The sequence below is a fragment of the Myotis lucifugus genome, unplaced genomic scaffold (genome assembly GCF_000147115.1).
Source record: "Myotis lucifugus unplaced genomic scaffold, Myoluc2.0 scaffold_28, whole genome shotgun sequence".
Taxonomy (NCBI): domain Eukaryota; kingdom Metazoa; phylum Chordata; class Mammalia; order Chiroptera; family Vespertilionidae; genus Myotis; species Myotis lucifugus.
This window is the reverse complement of record NW_005871076.1, coordinates 4,598,436-4,623,826: the sequence shown is the minus strand read 5'-3', so window position 1 is coordinate 4,623,826 and position 25,391 is coordinate 4,598,436. Positions and strand designations below refer to the sequence as shown.

The 25,391-nt window shown below is 37.8% G+C and overlaps 2 protein-coding genes across 2 annotated transcripts; both read left to right on the top strand.

Annotated features, from left to right (window-relative positions):
• Nucleotides 1-7,703: 7,703 nt before the first annotated feature.
• On the top strand, nucleotides 7,704-10,258 carry LOC102418635 (protocadherin beta-4). Its single transcript, XM_006109636.3, is given in 2 exon segments — nucleotides 7,704-10,052; nucleotides 10,055-10,258. Coding segments are annotated over 2 exon segments (2,376 nt in total). The 5' UTR covers nucleotides 7,704-7,873; the 3' UTR covers nucleotides 10,252-10,258.
• Nucleotides 10,259-14,759: 4,501 nt separating this feature from the next.
• LOC102418952 (protocadherin beta-5) lies at nucleotides 14,760-17,740 on the top strand. The gene has a single exon (XM_006086464.3). The coding sequence runs from the start codon at nucleotides 15,056-15,058 to the stop codon at nucleotides 17,441-17,443; it is 2,388 nt and encodes a 795-aa protein (XP_006086526.1). The 5' UTR covers nucleotides 14,760-15,055; the 3' UTR covers nucleotides 17,444-17,740.
• The last annotated feature ends 7,651 nt before the right edge of the window (nucleotides 17,741-25,391 follow it).

The window sequence follows — 25,391 nt, the reverse complement described above, 5'->3', positions numbered from 1 at the left end:
ATAGAAGAATAAAAAATAGTTATTTGGCTATGAATACTTTCTTTCAAAATCAAGAATCTTTAGTTGATAATAATTTTGTTTATATATTGATTTTAGTTTCTATCAAGGTAGTTAATCCTTGCATATTCTTACCTGTTTTCTTTCTTACCAATGCAGTCTTAATGCCTCCTTTTCTTTTTCTAATGGTGAGTAAAAATAAATTCATTATGTTTTAATGTTGACTTCAAATAGGTTTATTTTAAGTGACTCATTTCAAATTTTATATCCATAGCAAGTGAGATAATGTTCCTTATAATATTCCTAAAGCAGCTTTTCTATGGTTAATGAAGTTTGTGGATAGATAAGAATGTATTTTCTTTCAGTTGTTCCATCTTTAAGGCACAGCATGTTTTTAGGGCTATAGTACCTAAAAGAAAGTGATACATTTAATTCGTTTTGTTTTTACATTTGCAATTAATATTTCAATGTTGCATATGCTTATATTGGCTCAAAGTGGACAAAATATAGGCTAATAGGGCAAATTACTCTTAGGTTTGCCTAAAGTGTATTCACGAGTTAGGAAAAATTAAACATAAGGCATTTTGAACATCTGATTGTGCTTTTCCATTTGATATGAAAACATTGTTTAGGAAAGCATCTTGTGGGATGACAATTTGGTTAGTAAATTCTAAGATATAAATGTTACCGACCTTAGGGTCCTTTGAAAAATGTAAAGATAGTAAGTAGTTGTATACATGACCTACAAATGATTCATGTCCCATTGGGACACCAAAATTTGGTGTCCCATTCAACCCTACTTTTAAAAAAAAGTAATATCTACTTGGCATTTATATGGTAACATATGACGGAACCCTTTCTTTACTTCCTTCTTACTTCCCTCCTTCAGATTTCAATCTGACATGATTTAAGATTATGTATGGTCCTTCTGGGGTCACTGTCCATCTGCATCAGCATTCTGCTTCCCATAATGTAATTAAAATAAGATGTACAAGAGTATGACATTCTAAAAAGGAGAGAGCAAAATCACTGTGAAAGTCTAAATAGCTACAACTACGAATAAAATCTGGAAGCAACCAAAATACCAAATTTTCATGGCTATTTGGAGTACTGTAGAAAAACTTATTTTTTAATAATAAAATATTTAGATTCCAATTAGAGAAGTTAATTGGGAAAACATAAGTATTCTCCTTATAAAGCATTTTCTCACTCAGAGGGCTAGAACTTTCCAGGAAAGAGAACTAAAGTTTCTCAAAGATTTTCAATATTCTGAAAAGAGGAAGAGAATTTAAGATTGACATGCTTCACACATTAAAATGTAGTTTATAAATAGTGTCATTTTATATAACTGAATATTAAATACACTAATCTTTAATAATCAGAGGAAAGAGAATATTTCCTTTCATTCATTAAGTATTTTATAGAGATGTTTAAATCTGGCTCTTCTCCTTCTTTTCATACTTAGCTGAATTTTCATGGAGAGGAAAAAGGCCATACTTTTGATCAAGGCTTCTCTTTACTTGACTGGGTTCTAGGTATTGTCTGAGCCAGGGACATATTCACTTGTGGAAACAATAGAGGATGATCCCTTTTTGGCCAATATGGTATATTTCTGGCCTCTAATAGTTTATTCTATTGAACTTTGGTTAGCCTTCATGGTATCAAAATAAAGTGAAATTTGCAAGATACTAAAGGCTTTGAATAAACTTTAAAATCACCTATCACTTGTTTTCAAAACATAATTCTAGATAGTGTGCACTTGCCTTTTTACCTCTCTGAAAACATTTATTCATAAATAATTCAAACATTTTCTTGACATTCACAATCTAGCTTTCAACACTGAAAAGCAAAGAGATGTAAATGAAGTTTAAACATTTCTATAGACTGTTAAAAGACTGAGCTATATTCAAACATCACTCATTAAAACTAGTGAAGTAACTTACGCTTTTTATAAATCTTTCTGAATCATTAAATATGGCTTCCATGCAAATGAGGACTTTTAAAAAATATGAAAATGATTCTATGCATTCCACTACTTTATTCTGGGAATCTTTTGCTTCTTGGAGTAGATTGTTATATGTGTTAAAGCTGGAAATCTATAGTCATAATTCAGAGTAATTTTATGTTTAATATTCATAATCTTTGCCAACAGTTAGGTTGATCAAGGATTTTTAAAGTCATTTTCCTTCTCTTCTTTTGGTATTTAACACCGTTGATGGAAAGTGATATCAGTCTAGTTCTTATTCTTTATCTGTAAAGTTCTTAACTCTCTTTTAGATTTTTAAATTTATTCTTGATGTTCTGAGACTTGCTAGGTCCTAACTTGAGATTTACTGAATATACTGAATTTTCTTTTGTTTAAATAACTGTAGTTTTCTTTTTCACAATTTCCATTCGGCAAGCTTTCACAACAATATGTTCCCCTCCCCCACAATTACTATTTCTTTCTTTTTTGTTTGAGGAAATTAAATCTTTTACTTTTAACTTTTTTATATATTGTTCTGAATCTCTGTATTTTATTTATACATTCTTTTATCTGTTGAGTAAAATTTTCAGCTGTTAGTCTTCCTCATATGCTTGCTGATATTTTATTGAGAATTCATCTCCTATTGGAGGTTTCCCTCAGACCTGGTTTTGGTAATCTTGTGGAAGGGAAGAAGAGCACCAGACTCTACAAATTCAAGCGTTCATTAAGAAGCCTAGCTCAACTTTGCCACACACAGGTAGAAGTCCTATGAACACCTATTGATTTGTTTGAGCTGGATCCCAGTTTCCCTTGGGTGGCATCACTCTGCATTTGCTCGTTGAGGCAAAAATCTCAGGGAATGTCATCCTCTGGTTGTTATGTGTCTGTTAAGGCTGTAGACATGGGAGCTAATGGAAACATTTTTTACTTTTCAAGCTTCAGAGTAAACAAGCTGATCTGAATAATAATCAAGCTGATTTTGAGGAAAATTGAGTTGAAACTGAAGTGATACATTGGGATTACCTATAGGTAGGAAAAATTATGGTCTTGATTAAGAGGCATGACAGTACTGCACATGGCAGTTCTGTATGACACACGACATGCTGGATGACAAAATAAAAAATCTCTGCAAGGCAATCCTATATTTTACACTGAGTTGGTGCCAGTAGAACAAGGTGCTAACCTGGATGGTGACTTGAGTTAGAACTCATGAGTATTTTATCAATGATTCAAGGTCTCAGAGTGAGTACTTGATATTTAGCATGCATATTTAGGCTCCTATGTAATAGCCACAGCTAGACACGAGCTGGTGCTATTATTAAGAACAACTAGAAGCCACCTTTATTTGGTATGGTAATTCTATACTTGGCCTAGGACCTATCCCAGCCCTACCTCCCATTCATTGAATCACCCACAGAAGTCTACACAAGCCTACAGGTTCTCTTGTTCACTGACTTGACTCAGCTGTTCACTGATACTCATGTGGAGGATGAACAGGGAACCTTCGATGGACTGCTGCATACAGGCTATTTTCATTTTGAGGATATCAACATCACTGGGACTTAGTCCAAGATCTGTTATTGTGAGAGGTTTCTGACTGGAATATCAGAGACAAAAGGGTTTAGATTTCTGAAGTCATTGGCTCCAACTTATATGGGCTATGCATAAGGAGAGACTTTCATGAGAAACAACTTATAGGAAAATTTGGGGTTTATAAAAAATTAAAATTGTATTCTCTAAATATTGTAATTTTGAGGGGGATTTTTCTTAAATTTCTTTGTCTCTGGGGAAATGGATTTCTTCACTCTGAATGTCTCATCCTATTCAACAAGATTTAATCAGCAATCAAAAAACTTTCCACAAATAAAAGCCCAGGATTAAATGTCTTCACTGGTGAATTCTACCAAATGTTTAAAGAATTAATACCAATCCTTCACATCTTTTTTAAGAAAAGGAGCAGAGACCAGTTCCCAATTCATTCAATGAAGCTAGTATTACCCTGATGCCCAAATCAGACATAGATAACACAAGAAAAGAAAACTAAATATATACTTCATTAATATAGAGGCAAAAATCCTCAACAAAATATTAGCTAACTGACTCCAGCAACATAAAAAAGGTTTATACACCATAACCAAGTGGGATTTGTCCCCCCCAAAACAAGGTTGGGTTTAACATATGAAAGTTAATCAATGAAACTCACCATATTAACAAGAAAGGACAAAACCATACAACTGTCTCAATAAATGGAGAAAATTATTTTACAAAATCCAATACTTTTTCGTGTTAAAAACTCAACAAATAGAAATCATAGTATATGTACTCAACCTGATATAGGGCAACTACAAAAACCCACAGCTAACTTCATATGCAATGGTGAAAGACTGAAAACTTTCCCTCTAAGATCTGGAACAAACCACGGATGTTCCATCTCACTGCTTCCATTTAACATTATACTAGAAGTTCTAGCCAGGGCAATTAGACAAGTAAAACAAATAAAATAATTCAGATTGGAAATGAAGAAGTGAAATTGTATTTGCAGATAACACAATAGTCCATAAAGAAAATGCAAAGGAATCCACAAATACTACTAAAATGGATAATGATTTTAGCTAGGTTGGAGAATATAAGATCAATAAACAAAAATCAATTAGTATTTCTGTACACTAGCATTAGACAACCCCAAAATGAAGAAAACAATTCCATTTATGATTGCATGAAAAAGAATAAAAAACTTAGGAATAAACTGAACAAAATAAGTGCAAGATTTGTATACTAAATACTACAAAACATCATTGAAAAGAATTAAAGAAGACCTAAGTAAATTAAAAGTGTTCACAGATTGGAAGACTAAATATTGTTAAAATGGTGATACCCTCCAAATTGGTCAACAGATTCAACACAATCTCTATCAAAATCCTAGCTAGCTTTTTTTTTTTGGACAAAAATTGGTAAATTGATCCTAAAATTCATATGAAAATGGAAGGGACTCAGAATAGCCAAAACAATTTTGAAAAGAACAAAATTGGAGGACTCACACTTCCTGATTTTAAAGATGTAGGATAAGTTAGACATTAGATATTTAAATAGTTTGTCACATTAAAAATAAAAATACCATATTTTATTTAGTATGTAACTATAGAGAATTATTAAAAATTGCCTTAGATTTCATCAAAAATTTCTCAAGCTACCCTTCTTGATTTTAACTTTATACCCTACTACCATTTTAAAAGATCTATACATAGATGTTTTTTCTTTTTTATGTATTTTTATTGATTTCAGAGAAGAAGGGAGAGGGGGAGAGAGAGAAACATCAATGATGAGAGAAAATCATTGATCAGCTGCCTCCTGCACACCCCTCACTGGGGATCAAGCCCACAACCCAGGCATGTGCCCCTGACCAGAATCAAACCCGGGACTCTTCAGTCCGCAGGCCGATGCTATATCCATTAAGCCAAACCAGCTAGGGCCATAGATATTTTTTCTCCAATATTTAAGACAACAGGGAGTCACTCGTAAATTTTTTAACCTAATTAATGACATCAACAAAATACTATCAATTTTTCTTTCTATTTCTAAGTTTTGTAAGCACCTCTCTTTGCTGGTACATATCTCTAAATGGAAACAAGCTATTTTAAAGGTTCTTATATTAATTGAAAACTTGAATACAAATATATTTCACCTATGATATCTATGTACCCAAGATCAGGCTCAAGTTTGATCTAAATGATCTAAAAAGTTGTTCACTTCTCCAGTTCCACTTAGGTAGATAAAAGAATGCTTTCTGGAGCCATACTGTAACAGTTTGAACTCTAGCTCTGCCATCTCACATGATGTGTGACTATGAGCAGGTTATGAGTTTGTTTGTTGTTTTGTTTTGTTTTTTTGCTTAATCCTCTCATCTTTTTCACCTGGCCCCACCCCATCCCCTCTGCACCTATAAGTCAGTCCCTTTTGTTTGAGCAGGTTATTTAAACTCCCTGCACCCTCGATCTCTTCACCTATAAAATGTGGCTAATAAGATGCCCACCTCATAGGGCATTGGAGGGATAAAAATGAATTAATACATGTAAAATGCTTAGGATAATATCTGGAATATAGTGGCACATATTTGTTCTGAGCTCTTTAACTTGAGTCTAACTAGAACTTAATTACTATATTATACACAATTTGGTCTTTGCTTTTTCCAGATTTGTTTTTCATTTATATCTAAAATAATATCCTTTATTTTTATTCTTCAGTATGTTTTTTATTTCACTTAATGTTGACATCTATTGTATCTCCTCTGATCTGTCTTAAATATGAAATATGAAGTATTTCTAAAGTGTATTAATATTATTGCCATTGCTATATCTCTTACAGGAAGTAATTACTAGAACTAGAATCAAAGTTAATTGAATAGTGTTTAGCATGTATTGTACCTACATGTCTCAGAATTTTCTATTCAATTTCAGACATGTTTATGGCTGAATGTGTGATCTGGCAATAATCTTCTTATATAGACAGAAACGTAATCATTAGGGTGGATTAATTATTTATTCAACTGCTATTTATTGAATGACTACTATAATCCAGACTTCTTTCAAAATAATTTTCCCTAATAATTTATATTAGAATCTAAGATTATTGCTAGGCTTTAAAAATAATTCATTCAATATGAATTATAATTTATTAAGTGCATTAAGTAAGTAGATTATAAGATATTTTAAGGAGGGGAAATCCCACATGTGCCAAGATAAGTGGTACTCCATTCAATATACTAATTATAAATGAAAAACTCATGTATCAGGACAATCACAATAGCTGTGCACTGTTCTGAAACCCATTTTATAAACAAGTTTCTTCTCTGAACCTTATCTGAGTAGAAAAGGCCTGAAGCATCCTTTGCTCACAGATTAAAATATTTTAAATCTGGGCTCCTTGTTATCACCCAAATCATCTAGCCAAGATGATATCTGGGACACAAAGGATGAATATGGTAAGATGCAAACTCATTATAAAACATGGATACTTATATAGCTAAATAAGCCTAAAGTCTTTCTCTTAACAAAATTCTATGATTTTTACTTACTTGATTTTGTCTTGATATTACCCTCTGAGCTTGTTGCTTTATCTATGAGGCCTCCTTTCATTTCCTCTCCAGTTCTAAGAATCTGATTCTAATACTACTTGACTTCCTTCTAAATGTAATGTCAGTTCAAACTGTAAAAGGACTTATACCAAAGCAAGATGCCTTCTCTTTCCACTGTATTACTATTTGCACACCAGTGCAGGAGGATAGAACCTTTCCTTCGAAAAACAGTCTCCTGAGACTATGTGGTACAGGGCACCTTAACAAAGTTTTGCATCATCATAAATTTCTCACAAACTTGAAAATAAACATATACTTTCCATTAATTGTAATTTTATAAGAGTTTGTTCCCTCGTTAGATGATGCAAGAGGGAAATTGAGTTCTTTGAAGTTCCACTGATTAGGTTGTGGGGGGGCCCGAAATACACTCTTGTTTTGGACTCACAATTATTCTGGCTTATGCAGTGTAACGGCATAACCTGATAAATTATGCAATTTAATGGCATAGCAACTTTGTAAAAGCTCTATACACTTCAAAAATGGATTTCTTTTGGATACTTCCAAAATATACTTTGACTTGAGAATATTTTCTCAATCAAGACGCAGGGTGGCGCTGCAGGCTAAGATTATGAATAAGCTTGCGTATTCCTTTGTTCCAAGACGGAATCAAACTCACACGGAAGAGCTTTGCTAGCGGTACTGGGTTACCAACGAGTTTGGGGGAAGATACACGAAACGCATTTAATATTCAAAGCAACTTTGTGAGGACTCCACCAAGCAAGAAATCTCAAGTCTTTTTGGTTGCTGAAGGGACTGGCTGTAAGCGCCCGGGTTCCAACATGGAGACGCTGGAGAGAATTCAACCACACAGGCAAGTGATGGCCTTTATTTTGGCAGTGTTCTTGTCTCAGGCTCGCTCGGAGCCTGTTCGTTATTCTGTGCTGGAAGAAACAGAGAGCGGCTCCTCTGTAGCCCATCTGAGCAAGGACCTGGGCCTGGGAATCGGGGAGCTGGCCGCCAGGTCGGCCCGGGTGGTGTCTGACGATGACAAGCAGCGCTTGCTGCTGGATCGTCAGACTGGAGATTTGCTTTTGCAGGAGAAACTAGACCGGGAAGAGCTATGTGGCCCCATTGAACCGTGTGTATTGCATTTCCAACTGTTGCTGGATACGCCGGTGCAATTTTTTGAAGGAGAATTATCAGTCCAGGACATAAATGACCACTCCCCAGTATTCCCGACTGGGGAAATGCTCTTGAAAATACTGGAAAACAGCCAGCCAGGGACTACTTTTCCCTTGCAATTAGCTCAGGATTTGGATGTGGGCAGCAATGGTCTTCAAAAATACACCATCAGCCCCAATTCATATTTTCACGTTCTTACTCGAAATCATAGTGAGGGTAAGAAATACCCAGATTTGGTGCAGGACAAGGCGCTGGATCGAGAGGAGCAGCCCGAGTTCAGCTTAACCCTCACGGCGCTGGATGGCGGGTCTCCACCTAGGTCTGGCGGCGTCCCGGTGAGAATCCTGATCATGGATGTTAATGACAATGCTCCTGAGTTTGTGCGCACCCCATATGAGGTGCAGGTTCTGGAAAACAGTCCCTTAGATTCTCCAATCATTACTGTCTTAGCCAAGGATAAAGATGCCGGACACTTCGGGAGAGTTTCCTATGGCTTGTTCCAAGCATCAGATGATATTAAGCAAACTTTCTCAATAAGTGAGGTCACAGGAGAAATCCGACTGACAAAGAAATTGGATTTTGAACAAATTAAATCTTACCAAGTGGAGATTGAAGCTACAGACGGAGGAGGCCTTTCTGGGAAAGGCACCGTAGTCATAGAGGTGGTGGACGTGAACGACAACGCCCCTGAACTGTCCATATCTTCACTCATCAGCTCCATCCCAGAAAATGCGCCTAAGACCATAGTCTCCATCTTCCGAATTCGAGATAGAGACTCTGGAGACAATGGAAAGATGATTTGCTCTATTCCGGATAACCTGCCGTTCGTTCTAAAACCGACTTTCAAGAATTTCTACACCCTGGTCACAGAGAGCCCGCTGGACAGAGAAAGCAGAGCCCAGTACAACGTCACCATCACCGTCACCGACATGGGGACCCCCAGGCTGAAAACCCAGCACAACATCACCCTGCTGGTCTCCGACGTCAACGACAACGCCCCCGCCTTCACCCAAACCTCCTACACCCTGTTCCTCCGCGAGAACAACAGCCCCGCCCTGCACATCGGCAGCGTCAGCGCCACAGACAGAGACGCGGGCGCCAACGCCCAGCTCACCTACTCGCTGCTGCCGCCCCGCGACCCGCAGCTGCCCCTGGCCTCGCTGGTGTCCATCAACGCGGACAACGGCCACCTGTTCGCCCTGAGGGCGCTGGACTTCGAGGCGCTGCAGGCGTTCGAGTTCCGCGTGGGCGCCACGGACCGCGGGTCCCCCGCGCTGAGCAGCCAGGCGCTGGTGCGCGTGCAGGTGCTGGACGCCAACGACAACGCGCCCTTCGTGCTGTACCCGCTGCAGAACGGCTCTGCGCCCTGCACCGAGCTGGTGCCCAGGGCGGCCGAGCCGGGCTACCTGGTGAGCAAGGTGGTGGCGGTGGACGCAGACTCGGGCCAGAACGCCTGGCTGTCGTTCCAGCTGCTCAAGGCCACGGAGCCCGGGCTGTTCGGCGTGTGGGCGCACAATGGCGAGGTGCGCACGGCGCGGCTGCTGAGCGAGCGCGACGCGGCCAAGCACAGGCTGCTGGTGCTGGTCAAGGACAATGGCGAGCCCGCGCTGTCTGCCAGCGTCACGCTGCACGTGCTGCTGGTGGATGGCTTCTCGCAGCCCTACCTGCCGCTGCCCGAAGCGGCGGCCGACCAGGCGCAGGCCGACCCGCTGACCGTGTACCTGGTCATCGCGTTGGCGTCGGTGTCGTCGCTGTTCCTGTTCTCGGTGCTGGCGTTCATCGCGGTGCGGCTGTGCAGGCGGAGCAGGGCCGCCTGGGTGGGTGGCTGTTCGGTGCCTGAGGGCCACTTCCGGGCCACCTGGTGGACGTCACCGGCACAGAGACCCTGTCCCAGAGCTACCAGTATGAGGTGTGTATGACCGGAGACCCTGGGACTGGTGAGTTCAAGTTCCTGAAGCCAATATTCCCCAGCCTCTTGGTTCAGGACCCTGAGAAAGAAAATTCCAACCGCAGGAATAGCTTTGTACTCAGTTAGGTGTTGTATTAGCTAAGTGAGCTTCTCCTTAATTTTTGCCAACTAATTGCCATTGCAATGCATTTCTTTTAAAAAATTGTATTGTTCTCTAAATATGTATATCTCTGTTCCAAACCAATGCATGCCCCTGATCGTGCTAGGTTTCTTTCTTTTATTAATATTTATTGGACTTTGCAGTGTTTACTTACACTAAACACTGAGTTTGTATTTTCTCCATATTTGACCTTCTCAGTGGTTTGCTCTTTTCATAACTATAAATTACTCAAGTAGTGTAAGAAGACATGTTGTTTAAATCAACTTCTTAATTAGTTAATGTCTTTTTAATGAGACATTTTAAAGCTTTTATGTAATCTTTCATTTCTATATATTCGTGGTTCTTGTCTTTACCATGTACCTTTATCCCTGTGAGACCAGAATGGTTTAAATTTTTTATAGCTACCTAGACCTTTCTTGTTGACTATTCTACCAGGCTATGCCCCCTGAATAACCATGAGCATATAATTTTGCATACTTGTTTCTCCCAAATTGTACATAAACGTGCACTTCATTAAAATATTAACACTCCAAAATTGTGACCTCCCATTGTGGGCATCATATATGCTAGAGATTTTCTTATTTGATTGCTACTTGCCTTGTGCATTGTATATACTCCATAAATACTCACTAATGTTATAATTTTAAAAAATTATTCTCTATTGTAACTAATCATCAAAGAGCAAATCTTATATAATTTGGAATCACTTTCACTAAATAAAACTAAATCATTGCTTGCTTTCAAAAATAATCTCAGAACCTTAAATAAAATATAAATCCTTTCATAGGATTTGAGATATGCAGGGCATGATATACTTCCTTGTCCTTCCTTTTGTATGTTTCTCTTGGTTTTCTGCATCTTCTCCCTACCTCTCAAAAGAGTCAGGTAATTTTTTTATGAATTTCAGTTATTCTGTTCAAATCTGATTTTAGGTGATATCAGATTTTCACTTTAATTTACTTTGCAGACATGGACAGCCTTTGTCAACAAACTAACAATTTATTTTTGTTATCTTCTGTTTTGTTTTTCAGTGTAGCTTTTAGGTATTTTGTATACATTTATTAATTATGCTGAATTTTCTTTTGTAAGAAATAAGCATTATTTTGTCCTTAAGGACAATAAGAATAGAAATTAAATAAGATGAAAAATGAACTTATCTGAATTATTATTGTTTTATGTTGTGTTCAATAAGTCGTTACCTAATCATGCGATTTTCAACTAAATTTATATGAATATACTATAAAACCACTTAGTTGAACTTTTGGCACAATATGAGCTACTAAGAGCTTGCTTTATAGTCTAAATATTTATTTTGAAATCTCGAGTATCATCCTACTAGAATTTAATTACTTTTTTCCTAAGGATATAATGAAATAAAAAAGGAAATTGACTGTCCATTTAAGTTATTCTCTTTTTTAAACTTTATTTATTGATTTTAGGGAGAGAGATGAAGGGAGAGAGAAACATCAATTTGTTGTTCCACTCACCCATGCACTCATTGGCTGCTTCCCGTATGTACCCTGACCAGGATCCTGCAACCCCAACTTATAGGAACAATGCTCCAACCAACTGAGCTACTTGGCCAGGGTTTAAGTTATTCTCTAAAACAGCTTTTTAGCCTTCATCCAATCTAAAAATTGAAATGAGAAAGTGATAAAAATGAAAACAAAATTAAACACAAACAAATATGTAAGACAAATATGGTAGTCAACTCTCATGACTTCTTAATTTATTATTAGCTATTTAAATGAACTGGCTTTTATGTATAACAAGAAATCTGATTGACATTTTCACCAATATAAAATGGTGACATTTCACCATTATAAAAATCCAAGTCCACTTTTTCTGTTTATGCCAGGAAAGTTCAATTTGTATAATCAACAAAATGAGATTGGCTAAACACCCAGAACACACCTTTATGAATTTATGTAGTAAATTTATTAATTACTCTGTGTATTACTTTATGAATTACTGTGTATATTGATAAAGCACAGGCGATTCTTTTAAAATATATATATATTTATTGATTTCAGAGAGGAAGGAAGAGGGAGAGAGAGAAAAAAACATCAATGATGGGAGAGAATCATTGATCAGCTGTCTCCTGCAGACCCCCCAGTGGGGGTTGAGCAACATGGGCAACCCAGGCATGTGTTCTGACCAGGAATGGAACCGTGACCTCCTGGATCATTGGTCGATGCTCAACCACTGAGCAAGCATGGGCCATTCTTTACCACCTAGGGATCACCACCAGACTGGTGTAAGATAAATCAACATTTTGAAATTCAATTATTAGAATTTAGTAGTAAACATTATTCAGATAACTTCCACAAAATACATGAAATAGGAAAAATAGGACAATTCTATTGTTGCAAAACAGAAATAGAGATTGGAAGCCAAATATCATAAATAGCAGAATGTGTAATGTTTAATAGTTGGAAAACTCAATGTTGGGAATTATGTCAGTTCTCCTTAATCAATCTATAGATGTAATAAATCCTAAACAAAATTTCAGCAGATTTCTTTGTGGAAATTGACAGACTGAATCTAAAGTCTATATGGAAATAGAAAGGGACAATAATAACCAAAGCAGTCTTGAAGAAAAAGAATAGAACTGGAGGACTTACCCATCAGATAATAAACCTATTATGAAGCTACATTAATTAAGGCAATATTGTATTACAGGATAAACAAAGAAAAACATTGAAAAAATTCTTAATAGACCTATGGTTACTGATTTATTGATTGACACTTATTTTATTAAGTGACACTTCAGAAACAATGGGGAATGGATCCTCTTTTCAATAAATGGCAGAAAATCACTTGGATGTTTATATGAAAATGAAATTTTTGACCCTAATCTCATTCATATGAAAAAAATTAACTTCAAATGATTATAGCTCTAAATGTGAAAACTAAAGTAATTAATTTTTCAAAAACACCATACAAGAATATTTTTATGATGTTGGGGTATGCAAAGACTTAAAGAGAAAACAAATAGTCCTAACCATAGCCATTGAGAAATATTGACAGTTTAGACTATTAAAGTTTAGGAAGTTTGGTTCATGAAAGATACCATAAGAGAGTTAAAATCCAAGCTACAGCGTGGGAGAAGATATTTGCAACACATATTTCTGAAAAAGTACTTTTACCCAGAATATATTAAGAACTTCTAAAGACGAATCAGAAAAAAAGGCAAATATCCCAAATAAAGAAATAGACAAAAGCTTTTCAAGAACTTACAAGAATGTATCCTAATGGCCAATAAGCATGTGGAAATGTGCTCAATTTAATTAATCATCATCGAAATACTAAAGTTACAATATGATATCATCCCACACTGACCAGAGTGGCTAATATTAAAAGACAATATCAAATGTTGATAAGGATATGGAGCAACTGGAACTCTCACTCTTTGCTGGTTTGGGTAAGACTGCATTTGAAAACTGTTTTTGCAATATCTGCTAAAGCTAAATATATGTGTACACCTTAATGCACAGAAACCTAACTCGTAGGAATATATTAAACATAAATGCACACATAGACACCAAAAGATGTGTACAAGAATGTTTATAGCAGCAATACTAAAAATATCCCCAAACCGGAAAACCCCAATGTCCATCAACTGAAGAATGAATAAGCAAATCATGGTATAGTCATACAATAGAATGTTATAAAGCAATGAGAATAAATCAGAACAATATACAACAGATACATTTTACAAACATAATGTTGAGTGAAAGAAGGAAAACACAAAAGAGCAAATACTCTGTAACTCCATTTGTATAAATGTTCAAAAATACAAAATAATAGAAGTTAGGAGAGTGCTTACCTTTGGTGGGGGGGAGATAGTGGCCAAAGACAGAAGGAGGCTTGCAGGGTATTGATAACATTTGAGTTTTAATTTGGTTCTGCTTATAGGAGTGCATTCACTTCGTGAAAATTCCTTGAATTGTACACTTATGATTTGTACCCTTTCCTGATGTATGCTTTATTTAAAGATAAAAGTAATTTTTGTAGGCTCTGGCCAGGAAGCTCAGTTGGTTACAGTGTCCTCCCCTTACACCAAGGTTGTGGGTTCCACCTCCTGCCAGCGCACATACAAGAAGCAATCAATGAATGCATAAGTAAATGGAACAACACATCTGTTTTTCTCTCTGTGTGCCTCCTTCCCTCCCCCTCTCTAAAATCAATAAATTTAAAAAATAATTTTTGTAAAATTGTAGACTTTGTAAGCATTCATTATCACTTAATTCTTAAATATACTAAAACAGAAAACTCAAAAAAGTTTCTTCACGTACTCAAAAGGTACTTTCTTGAAGAAAGCTCATATATCATTTCAGTTTATTCTGAAAAGTATTCTTTCACTTAAAGTTAGTGCAGTAAATGTTTATTTAGAGCTTCCAATAACTAAGAACTGGAGGTTTCTGGGACTTAAAAAGATACTGATACACACCAGAGTTATAAATTGGAATGAATAGCAAATACTATTTGTAATAGTAAGTAAGGACGCCTGGTGGCGCTGCAGGCTAAGAGTTCGAATGAAGAGCTTTGTGGACCCCGGACGCCATTAAGCTGGGAAATCAGAAGGTTGACTGCTTCCTAAAAGAAGGCAGCATTTCAGTTCAGGTCTAGGGGGCAGAGATCTTCAGAGAGGGCATCGTTCGAGTGCGACTCAGCCAGAAAGATCTAATTCGAGGTTATTTAACGAAGCCCTCTGGATTGATTGCACCGAGTTGAAGAAACTGCACCTTCTTGAACTGGGTCTGAACAATGGAGACCACGCTGGCAGAAACGCCACAGAAAAGGCAAGTTGTCTTTCTTGTTATATTGTTGTGTTTGTGGGAGGCTGGCTCGGAAGCAATTAGGTACTCCATGCCAGAAGAGACGGAAAGTGGCTCCTTTGTGGGCAACCTGGCAAAAGACCTGGGGCTCAGGGTGGGGGAACTGGCCACTCGGGGCGCGCGAATCCATTACAGAGGAAACAAACAGCCCTTTCAGCTAGATATAAAGACAGGGGATTTGCTTCTATATGAAAAACTAGACCGGGAGGTGCTGTGCGGGGCTACAGATCCCTGTATACTGCAATTCCAACTGTTACTGGAAAAGCCAGTGCAGTTTTTTCAAGCTGATCTGCAGCTCACGGATATAAATGACCATTCCCCGGAGTTCCTAGACAGGGAAATGCTCCTAAAAATCCCAGAGAACGTCCAGCCAGGCACTGTGTTTCCTTTGAAAACAGCTCAGGACTTGGACATAGGTAGCAACACTGTTCAGAACTACTCAATCAGCCCCAACCCCCATTTTCATGTTGTCACTCATCATCGCGGAGATGGCAGAAAATACCCCGAGCTGGTGCTAGACAAAGCGCTGGACCGGGAGGAGCAGCCCGAGCTCAGTTTAACCCTCACCGCGCTGGATGGTGGGGCTCCGCCCAGGTCAGGGACCACTGCCCTCCGCATCGAAGTCCTGGACGTCAATGACAACGCCCCCGAGTTTCTACAGTCTCTGTATGAGGCACAGGTCCTGGAAAACAGCCCCCTAAACTCCTTAGTGGTTACTGTCGCCGCCCGAGATTTAGATGCCGGAACGTATGGGAATGTAGCTTACAGTGTATTTCAAGGCGATGAAGTTACTCAACCATTTGTAATAGATGAAATAACAGGAGAAATTCGTCTGAAAAGGGCATTGGATTTCGAGACAACTCAATATTATAACGTGGAAATTGCAGCCACAGACGGTGGAGGCCTTTCAGGGAAATGCTCTGTAGCTATCCAGGTGCTGGATGTGAATGACAACGCCCCGGAACTGACGCTGTCGAAAGTCGCCAGCTCGACCCCAGAAAACTCCCCAGAGACGGTAGTTGCTGTTTTCAGTGTTTCTGATCCAGATTCCGGGGACAATGGCAGGATGGTTTGTTCCATCCAGGACGATATTCCTTTTCTCTTGAAACCCACATTCAAGAACTTCTACACCCTAGTGACAGAGAGGCCACTGGACAGGGAGAGCAGAGCCGAATATAACGTCACCATCACCGTCACCGACTTGGGGACCCCCAGGCTGAAAACCCAGCACAACATCACCCTGCTGGTCTCCGACGTCAACGACAACGCCCCCGCCTTCACCCAAACCTCCTACACCCTGTTCCTCCGCGAGAACAACAGCCCCGCCCTGCACATCGGCAGCGTCAGCGCCACAGACAGAGACGCGGGCGCCAACGCCCAGCTCACCTACTCGCTGCTGCCGCCCCACGACCCGCAGCTGCCCCTGGCCTCGCTGGTGTCCATCAACGCGGACAACGGCCACCTGTTCGCCCTGAGGGCGCTGGACTTCGAGGCGCTGCAGGCGTTCGAGTTCCGCGTGGGCGCCACGGACCGCGGGTCGCCCGCGCTGAGCAGCCAGGCGCTGGTGCGCGTGCAGGTGCTGGACGCCAACGACAACGCGCCCTTCGTGCTGTACCCGCTGCAGAACGGCTCCGCGCCCTGCACCGAGCTGGTGCCCAGGGCGGCCGAGCCGGGCTACCTGGTGAGCAAGGTGGTGGCGGTGGACGCAGACTCGGGCCAGAACGCCTGGCTGTCGTTCCAGCTGCTCAAGGCCACGGAGCCCGGGCTGTTCGGCGTGTGGGCGCACAATGGCGAGGTGCGCACGGCGCGGCTGCTGAGCGAGCGCGACGCGGCCAAGCACAGGCTGCTGGTGCTGGTCAAGGACAATGGCGAGCCCGCGCTGTCTGCCAGCGTCACGCTGCACGTGCTGCTGGTGGATGGCTTCTCGCAGCCCTACCTGCCGCTGCCGGAAGTGGCGGCCGACCAGGCGCAGGCCGACCCGCTGACCGTGTACCTGGTCATCGCGTTGGCGTCGGTGTCGTCGCTGTTCCTGTTCTCGGTGCTGGCGTTCATCGCGGTGCGGCTGTGCAGGCGGAGCAGGGCCGCGTGGGCGGGTGGCTGTTCGGTGCCTGAGGGCCACTTTCCGGGCCACCTGGTGGACGTCAGCGGCACAGGGACCCTGTCCCAGAGCTACCAGTATGAGGTGTGTCTGACTGGAGGCTCCGGATCAAATGAGTTCAAATTCTTGAAGCCAATTATCCCCAACCTTCCGCCCCAAGGCGCTATCAAAGAAATAGAGGGAAACACTACCTTCGGAAACAACTTCGGATTCATTTAGGAATCTCATCAACATGCAGTGTCTTTTGTAACATCTTTAATTTCTCCAGATACAGAGTTTGAGAGCGTCATGGACAAAAATCCCACCTTGGAGTCTAGCCTGGGTTTCCCTTTTGTAGCATGTTTGTCCATTGGACTTTATCTTTCCAATTTTGGAAAACTCAAATCTAGACCCTTGCATTTGCATAATGCCATTTCAAATCCCCACCCACATGCTGGTGATTTTTCTGTAATGTTTGTTCCTCTTCCTGGCATTTGTTGCGATTAACTGTCTTAATAAAATGAAATATTAATTGTATTCAGTCCATTGTTTCACCAAACTCTAAGTATATTTGATGCTTAATAGCAAAAATTAAAAAAGTGTTTTTACATGTTTTTTGAATTTTATTTTGAAAGGAAAATATGTATTTGATAAATATGTGAGAAAACATGATGAAAGCAACAATTTTCTATATACTCTTCCTTTCTGGCTCTTACCTCACTGACAAACATTTTTTAAACAAAAATTTTTATGGAATTGTAATGTACACACAGAAAAATGAGCAAATCCTTAATTTCAGCTCAATGTATTTTCAGGTAGTGAACATACTTAGTATCCGCATCTTGATGAAGAAATGAAACATTATTAGCATCCCAGATGCCACACAAATGATCCCTTAAGATTACTACCAGTTCAAGTATAACATATATCCTGACTTCCAATGAGCGTGTAGTTTAGTTTTGCCTGTTTATAATTTTTTAATGAAATATTAGAGTATATTCTCTTTTGTGTTTTGCTTCTTTCACTCAATATTATGTTTATGACATTTATTCATGATATTGCTTTTAATTTTAGTTTTTTATTCTCATTTCTGTATAGTAACCCAGTGTATGAATATTTTATGACTTATTACTCATTCTACTGTATGTAGATATTTGGATTGGTTCAAGGTTTGGCTGTTTGAATAATACTGTTCTGAACATTCTTTTACATATCTTTTGGCAAATATATATGTGCATTCTGTTGGTTATATACATAGGGGTAAAATTGCCACTCATTTAGTAAGTAGATGTTCACTTTTAGTAGATATTTCCAAATAGTTTTCCAATGTGCTGTTCAGTTTACACTGTTAACAGCAGTGTTTGGATGTACCAGGTCCTCTACATTTTTATCAACACCTAGTATTGTCTTTTTCTTTTTATCCCATTTTAAACCTTTTATTTGCTAGCTCTTTTTATATTGACTTTCTTATCACTAAAGAATATGGCTGTAACCTTTTCATAAATATTAAACAATTAATTTCTGCTGGGGTTCATGTCCCAGCATCAAGAAGGGTTCAGGAATCTGGAAATGGCTGTGCGCAGATGACATAGAAATCCAGAGACTAATAAAGAGTCCGGAGACGAGTTATAATTTTGAAAGGCATTGGGGGTCAGAGGACCTTCAGCTAAAGGAACTGAAGACTCCCTCCTTGTCTAGGACCCTTGCTTTTATTAACATAATTTGTCCTAAGGCATGGTGGAGATAATACACTTCAATGGGTAAGGTTTCAAAGGGTACAGAGTCCATTGTCAGAATGGGGGAATAGCCTACGGCTGTTCAGGTGTTTGGCCAGTAGGAGGCAATAACATGTAGATTAAGATGCCCTTTAACTGTCTGGCAGCCACAATCAGTTTCCTATTCAGGTTTGGGGAAATGCCTTTAGCCATTTCCAACAGGTGACTACATGTGTGACTCAACCCTGTTGAGTCCCCAAGTCTCATCAACCTTTTGATGAAACTCTTGAAATTATGACATGCTGGAATTGGTCTACGGCAAATTTCCTGCTATTATTGTTTAGTACCTAGAACACTTAAACTTCTCTCATCCATCCTTCACATAGCTATATCACTATTTTCCCTTACTTCTCTGCACAAACTGAAACCTCCATTTCTTATTCCACTAGCAATAGTTTCTTCTAATTTGCTGTATGAGAGAAAATAATAGAATTATTGTTGTTTCTGTTAACTGTTTCTCACTTACACTTTCAAACCTCTTTCAAATGGATCTTTACTTCTATATAGTCAAGGTTGCTGTTCTATGTCTTTTCTGCTTTCGTAGGATAGGGCAGTTTGCACCCAAGTTTCTGTCTGAGTGGAAGCTGTGACAAGGTGTTCTGTGTGAATGAGTTCAGGGCCAGGTTTATAAAATAACAGATTTTACTTTAGGGTGCATTATAATAGATAGGCAGGGAGCTTTTCAGCACTTGGCCCTTCAAATGACAAAAGATTTTATGCAGGGATTCCAAGATTCACTAAATATCTTAGTGCTCTCCAGAAAACTCCTTTTATTTCTTTAGAAATGAGCCTTACAGTTTTTAAAAGTAGGTAATGAGGGGAAATAATAATTATTAAAAATTACGTTATATATAATGAATTATCATTGTTATACACTGTCTATATACTTGGCTGTTTTCTAAATTATTTACACATATCTCGCTTAATCCTCAAAATAATGGTACAATTGACATCCCTATTTTAGAGATGGACAAACTAGGACATAAAGAGTTAAAGTAGCCCCAACCAGTTTGGCTCAGTGGATAGAGCATTGGCCTGTAGACTGAAGGGTCTCAGGTTCGATGCCAGTCAAGGCATGTACCTTGGTTGTGGGCACATGCAGGAGGCAGCTGATCGATGTTTCTCTCTCATCAATGTTTTTAACTCTCTATCTCTTTCCCTTCCTCTCTGTAAAAAAAAAAAATCAATAAAATACATATTTTTTAAAAAAGAGTTAAAGCAAACTGCCCAGATTACTTTAGTAAGTGGTGGAATCAGGATTTTAAACCAGGCATCCTGACTCCAGATACATTGCTTTTTTGTTTTTGCTTTCTCTGGTTTTAATCTATTAAACATTCAAAAAGTGTACAGAGTGTATATGTGCGATTTAAAATAAAAATAATAAAATGTTCACCCATGTACCTATCACCCAGTTTAAGAATGAGAACAATGCAGCCTGACCGGTTTGGCTCAGTGGATAGAGCGTCGGGCTGCGGACTGAAGGGTCCCGGGTTTGATTCCGGTCAAGGGCATGTACCTTGGTTGTGGGCACGTCCCCGGTGGTGAGTGTGCAGGAGGCAGCTGATCGATGTTTCTAACTCTCTATCCCTCTCCCTTCCTCTCTGTAAAAAATCAATAAAATATATTTTTTAAAAAAAGAATGAGAACAATGCAAAGACATTGGAAATCCCTGTGTGCTCCATCATTAAATCTTTTATCCTCATGAAAATCAACACTTATCCTGAATCTTTAATTAATTATTTGTTATTTTTTTACAGTTGCAGCAGATATGCATATATCCTTTAGTGTTTTATTGTTTAGCTTTGTCTGTTTTTGCAATTTATATAAGTAGATTAATGTAGAATGGATCATCTGTGGGCTTACTTATTTTTATCACTAGGTTTGAATTCATCCATGTTAATGTAGTCCATTCATTAGAGTGCTCTATAGTATTCCACTGTACCCACAGTTACCTTTACATTCATTTTACTGTTGACCTACTTTGGGGTTTCTCTAAGAGTTTTGTTACCATGAAGAATGCTGCTATAAGCATTATGGAATATATCTCATGCACTTGGGCAAGAGTTATTTTGGGGTAAATGCACATCTAGGAAGGTACTATCTGGGTCATATCAAGAACTGGAAAGATATAAAAGTGAATGAAATAGTTAATAGATGCCAGCACCAAGGAGGCAGAGTGTTAGAATTATCTACAAAGATTTTTAGATGGACTTCAAAATATGCTTCATGCAATTACAAATATGCTTGCAACATGAAAAATTGAGAGTTTCAGCAAAGAGATGTAAAGTGCAGCAAAGAAATAAAAGATATAAAGAAATGCCAATGGATATTTTACAAATTAAAAATACAATGAAATGAAAAACTCAGTTGGTGAGTTCAATAATAGAATAGAATGGACAAACAAAAATCAGTGAACTAGAAGACAGAAAAATAAAAATTACCCAATCTGAACAGTAGAGAAAAAATGGACCATAAAAAGATAACAGAGCCTCAGGGACCTATGGGACAATAACAAAAGATCTAACATTTTGTCATTGGAATCCCAGAAGGAAAGGAGAAAACTTCTTAAATTGGGCAAAAGACACAGACCCAAAGATTCAAGAAGCCTAAGAAATTCAAAACAAGATAAACCATAAAAATCCACACCAAAAGACATCATTGTTAAATTTCTGAAAACTAAAGAGAAGGAAAAATCTTGAAAGCAATGATAAAGAAAACTGACACATTACCCATAGGACACTAATAATTTGAATGACAGTAAATTTCTCATTAGAAGCCATGGAGGTCAGAGGGAAATGACATAATACTTTTAAAGTGCTGAAAAAAATAACTGTTAACCCAGGAGCCTATATCCAGTGAAAACATCTTTCATGAAGAGAAAATGTTGCCTGTAGACCTACCATAAAAGAATGGATAAAGGAAGTTCTCCAAAGAGAAATCCATTTTACATGGAACATTAGCTCAGCTAGAGAGGCTCAGTTGGTTAAGTTTCATCCTGTGCACCCTGGTGCATCCTGTGCATACCTGGGTTGCGGGTTCTGTCCAGGGTACGTATGGGAGGCAACCAATGTTTCTCTCTCCTTCTTTATTCCTCTCTCTCTAATAAAATATATTTAAAATAAAATAAAACATCAGGAAAAAATTAAAAACATAGTAAACAAAAATATGGGTAAATGTAATAGGCTTTCCTTTTCCTCTTGGTTTTTCTAAATTATGTTTGATGGTTGAATTCAAAATTATAACACTGTCTGATATAGTTCTAAATGTAGGTAGAAGAAATATTTACTTATATATTATAAAAGTTGTAAAGGAAAATAAATTTTCCAACCTTCTCATGAACTGGTAAAATGACAACACCAGTAAACTGTGATGCGTTATGTATGGAGTAACCACTATAAAAACTACACAAAGTGAAACACTGAAAACCACTATAGAGAAATCAAAATAGAATTCTAAAAATTATTCTAATAACCCATAAGAAATCAATCAGGAAAAAAGAAAACAGAGAAACAAACAAACAAAAAACCCAGAGAGAAATAGAAAACAACGAATAAAATGGCAAACTTAATCTCTAACATCAGTAGTTACATTAAAGGTGCATGGTTTGAACACACCAATTAAAACAAAAAGATGAAAAAATAAAAAATAAAAAAATAAAAAAAAAAGATGGACAACATGGGTTTTAAAAAATGATCAACTATATGCTGCCTACAGGAAACTTCACTTCAAATATAATGATATAGGCCCATGGTCAGCAAACTGCAGCTTGAGAGCCACATGGGGCTTTTTGGCCCCTTGAGTGTGGCTCTTCCTAAGCCTTAGGAGTACACTAATTAAGTTAATAACAATGTACCTACCTATATAGTTTAAGTTTAAAAAGTTTGGCTCTCAACAGAAATTTCAATCATTGTACTGTTGATATTTGGCTCTGTTGACTAATGAGTTTGCCGACCACTGCCTATATTATAGGCAGATTGAAAGTAATAAGGTGGAAAATATATTCCACAAATATAAAAAATTATGAAAGAGTGGCCATATTAATGTCACAAAGTAGATGTCAGAGCAAGGAAAGTGACCAGACACAGAGTGGAACATTATATAATGATAAAAGAAGGAGACATAACAATTCTTAATATGCATACACCGAACAACAGAGTTGCAAAATATGTGAAGCTAAAACTGATAGAACTTAAAGGAGAATTGGACAGATCAACAATTAAAGTTGGAGACTTCAATACTCTCTCTCAACAAATGATAGAACTAGACAGAAAAATCAGAAAGGATATAGAAGAACTCAACAACACAGGATCTAATCTATATTTCTAGAACATGTATCAAATGCCAAAATACACATTCTTTTCAAATGCTCACATAATATATACAAGATAGAACATATAAACAAGGCCATAACACAAACTTAAACCAATTTTAAATAATTGAAATCATACAGTGTGTGTTATCCAACCATAATGGCATCAAACTAAAAATCAATAACAAACAAAATAATAGGAAAAATTTCAAATACTTGGAAACTAAACAACACACTTCTAACTAACCCATGGATCAAAACAAAGTCTCCAGTGAAATAAAATACTTTGAACTGAATTGGAAATGAAAAGACAACGTATCAAAATTTACAAGACACAGCTAAAGCAATGCAGAGAGGGAAATTTATAGTACTAAATGCATATATTTGAAAAGAGGAGAAGTCTCAAATCAATCATGTAAGTTCTCACTTCAAGAATATAGAAAAGGAAGAGGAAAGCAAACCAACAGAAGCAGCAGGAAGGAAATAATGAAAATAATAGAAGAAATCAATGACATTCAAAAATAATAATGGAGAACATCAATGAAATAAAAAGCTGGTTCTTTGAAAAAATCAACAAAATTGACAAACGTCTAGCAAAACTGACAAAAGTCTTCCTTCCCAACCATTTCAGACTTCAGATGTGTTTAGCATCAAATCCTTCCTATATTCAAAACTTTCTGCAGCATGTCTCCCATTGAAAGGTTTCTTTAAGAAAATATTTCTATATTTTCTATGAATTATTGTTTTTCCTGCATATAACTAAATTAAAAAATATTTTAAAGAGATTCAATTCATCCTTGAAAGTTAGCCTTTATCTTTCACTTTAACTAACTTGAAGAGTTTTTAAATGTTTGATAGAATGAAAGGAAAGCAAGTACATCTAGCATAAAAATGGAAATCAACTTGATTAGTTATGTAATAACTATAAGCTAACTGAATAAAATTATGTTTAATATATTTTACAATGTTTCATCGGTTAAAGTACTATTCAACGCACTGGTAATAATCCAGCTGAATTAATCTTGAAACTATTTGTCACTTCACATTAGCATATGTGAGCATAAAAAGCATGGGGCATGGTGCTTTTTTACATTGTTTGTCTTCCATCTTGTATCCAGAAGAGACCAAGTTTTGCCACCTATTTATTAAAAGTAAGCTGGGAAATATGTTTAAGATTATTCCCAATGAATGCTGAAAGTGTTCTATATCTTGAAAGAGGTGTGGGTTGTATGGATGGATCCATTTGTTAAAATGCTACCATTAAGATTAGTGCATTTCAATTTGTGTGAATATCACCTTAAGAAAAGAACTATGCAAAAGTAAACATTGAGTGGGAGGCTAAGAGTGGAGGGATATGTATAAATGAAAAAGACAGCATGTTGTGAAGCTGGGTGATATGTAGATGGAAGTTTATGATTGTTTACAGTTGTTGGCTTACTTCATCAGTTTATTTTCTATTGATATCCGCAGGGAAGTCTATTCTCAGTAACATTTACCAAGTGAACCATGGATGCTGATCACAGTGATCCTATTTTATCCTTCTAGGTAGAAACAGATGCTTTTCAACTACAAAGTTATTTAATCTGCACAGAGTCTAGATTTTATTTAGCTTTATTTATTTTACCTAGAGGTGAAATATTTTGAAAAATATCCTCATTTAAAATCTCCCATCATTTTGGCTCTCACCTAAAGTGGATTTTGCTGGACAATTGATTTCACCTCTCAATAAATATGAAATCCATCTGAAATGAATTATATTTGGTGTATTTGTGTTCTTATATATGCACTGACCGGTCACATTTAATGCATTTTTAGGATATTTAGAGATACATTTTCCTAAACTGGTGAGATATGAATGGATATAGCCAGGGTGAATTATCATTGATTTCCATGGTTTCCACTCAATTATTATTTACCTTTCACACTACCTTAGTTCATCTATAATTAAAGGATCTAGTATTATTTTTGTTGTGAGAGGATGGTAGAAGTGAGTCTTGAATATTTTTTTTCTGCATTGCATTATGTTCTTACAACAGGGTAATATATTCCAAAAATAAAGTGGAATCCTAAAATGCTTACTTATGACAAATACTTGATAGCTCCT

Bases quoted from the DNA above. Each gene is read 5' to 3' on its own strand.
- LOC102418952 (XM_006086464.3), top strand. From the start codon at position 15,056: ATGGAGACCACGCTGGCAGAAACGCCACAGAAAAGGCAAGTTGTCTTT.